At 60.3% G+C, this 1,654-nt stretch overlaps 1 protein-coding gene across 1 annotated transcript in view; it reads left to right on the plus strand.

The window, feature by feature from the left end:
* FIBCD1 (fibrinogen C domain containing 1) overlaps nucleotides 1–1,654 on the plus strand; it is a 32,079-nt gene that overhangs the window by 19,833 nt on the left and 10,592 nt on the right. Inside the window, exon 5 of the mRNA XM_011971145.1 lies at nucleotides 770–866. Coding sequence (XP_011826535.1) covers nucleotides 770–866 — 97 coding nt within the window. The remainder of the gene's footprint in view (nucleotides 1–769; nucleotides 867–1,654) is intronic.

Consider the following 1,654-nt stretch of genomic DNA (forward strand, 5'->3'; position numbering starts at 1 on the left):
CGTGTTAGCCAGGATGGTCTCGATCTCCTGACCTCGTGATCCGCCCGTCTCGGCCTCCCAAAGTGCTGGGATTACAGGCTTGAGCCACCACGCCCGGCCTTTTTTTTTTTTTTTGAGAGAGCCCAGGCTGGAGTACAGTGGCACGATCACAGTTCACTGCAGCCTCAACCTCCCGGGCTCAAGGGATCCTCCTGCCTCAGCCTCTCAAGTAGCTAGGATTACAGGTGCCCACCACCACACCTGGCTAATTTTTTTAAAATTTTGTGTAGAGACGGGGTCTCACTATGTTGTCTCGAACTCCTGGGCTCAAGCAATGCTCCTGCCTCAGTCTCCCAAAGTGTGGGATTCCAGGTGTGAGCCACAATGCCTGGCCTGGAGTAGCCTCCCGAGCAGCTGGGATTACAGGCATGTGCCACCACGCCTGGCTAATTTTTGTATTTTTAGTAGAACCTGGGTTTCATCATATTGGCCAGGCTGGTCTCAAACTCCTGACCTCGTGATCTGCCCGTCTCGGCCTCCCTGAGGAGCCATTTTGGGGGCCTGTGGGCATTTGGTCAGTCCCACCTTGAGCCACCACGAGGCTCTGGAGCCCCTGCTATTTTCCAGGCCCCAGGCCGAGGGCTGTTGGGGGTAAGTGGGCAGCCAGGCCCCTGCCCTCCCGAGAGGGCAGATCGGGAGCAGGGTGAGAGGAGTCTCTGGGCGGGGTGAGCCCAGCTGTGAGTCCTGGGATGGTCGATGCCAGTGCCCCATCCCCATCTTCCCTTTGCAGGTATTTCAGCGCCGGGAGGACGGCTCTGTGAACTTCTTCCGGGGCTGGGACGCGTACCGAGACGGCTTCGGCAGGCTCACCGGGGAGCACTGGCTAGGTGAGCACCCCGCCCGCCTCCCGGCCCAGGTGGGCCTCCTCCCCATGCCTTCCGGACACAGTTGGGTCCCAGCCGCTCCTGAATGGGTTTGGACTGGGTTTCCCGGCACACCTGAGCCAGCTCACAGGTGTCGTGCGTGAAGGTGACAGGCATTCAGAAGGAACCAGGCCAGACATTGCCAACGGAAGTGATTGGCGTGCGTGGGCTCCGAGTGCTCATAAAGGCTGAGGGTCCCACACGCCCTTGGAGGCCGGTTCCTGCCGGGGTCGCCCTGGGACCTGCTCGATGTCCCGAATCAAGCAAGCTTGGGCAGGTGGGCAGCAGCATCCCAGGCAGCGGGAGGACAGAGGAGGACCCGGCACCGCCCTGCCCACGGGTGCCAGGGACACCAGGCATGTAACTCCCAGGAGCAGCCAGTGGTGCTCCCAGCCAGGGCTCCTGTTTGCTCCTGCAGGCAACTGCACGCCTTCCCGCCACTGGGACACAGTCCCTGCCTGGCACAAAGTAGGGGCTCAGAAGGTTCTGTCAATATTACTATTTACCTTTCAATTCACTCAGTATTGCCGGGCGCGGTGGCTCACACCTGTAATCCCAGCATTTTGGGAGGCCGAGGTGGGCGGATCACGAGGTCAGGAGATCAAGACCATCCTGGCTAACCCGGTGAAACCCCGTCTCCACTAAAAATACAAAAAACTAGCCGGGCAAGGTGGCGGGCACCTGTAGTCCCAGCTACTCGGGAGGCTGAGGCAGGAGAATGGCATGAACCCGGGAGGCGGAGCTTGCAGTGA

Source organism: Mandrillus leucophaeus, unplaced genomic scaffold (genome assembly GCF_000951045.1).
Source record: "Mandrillus leucophaeus isolate KB7577 unplaced genomic scaffold, Mleu.le_1.0 Scaffold99, whole genome shotgun sequence".
Taxonomy (NCBI): Eukaryota; Metazoa; Chordata; class Mammalia; order Primates; family Cercopithecidae; genus Mandrillus; species Mandrillus leucophaeus.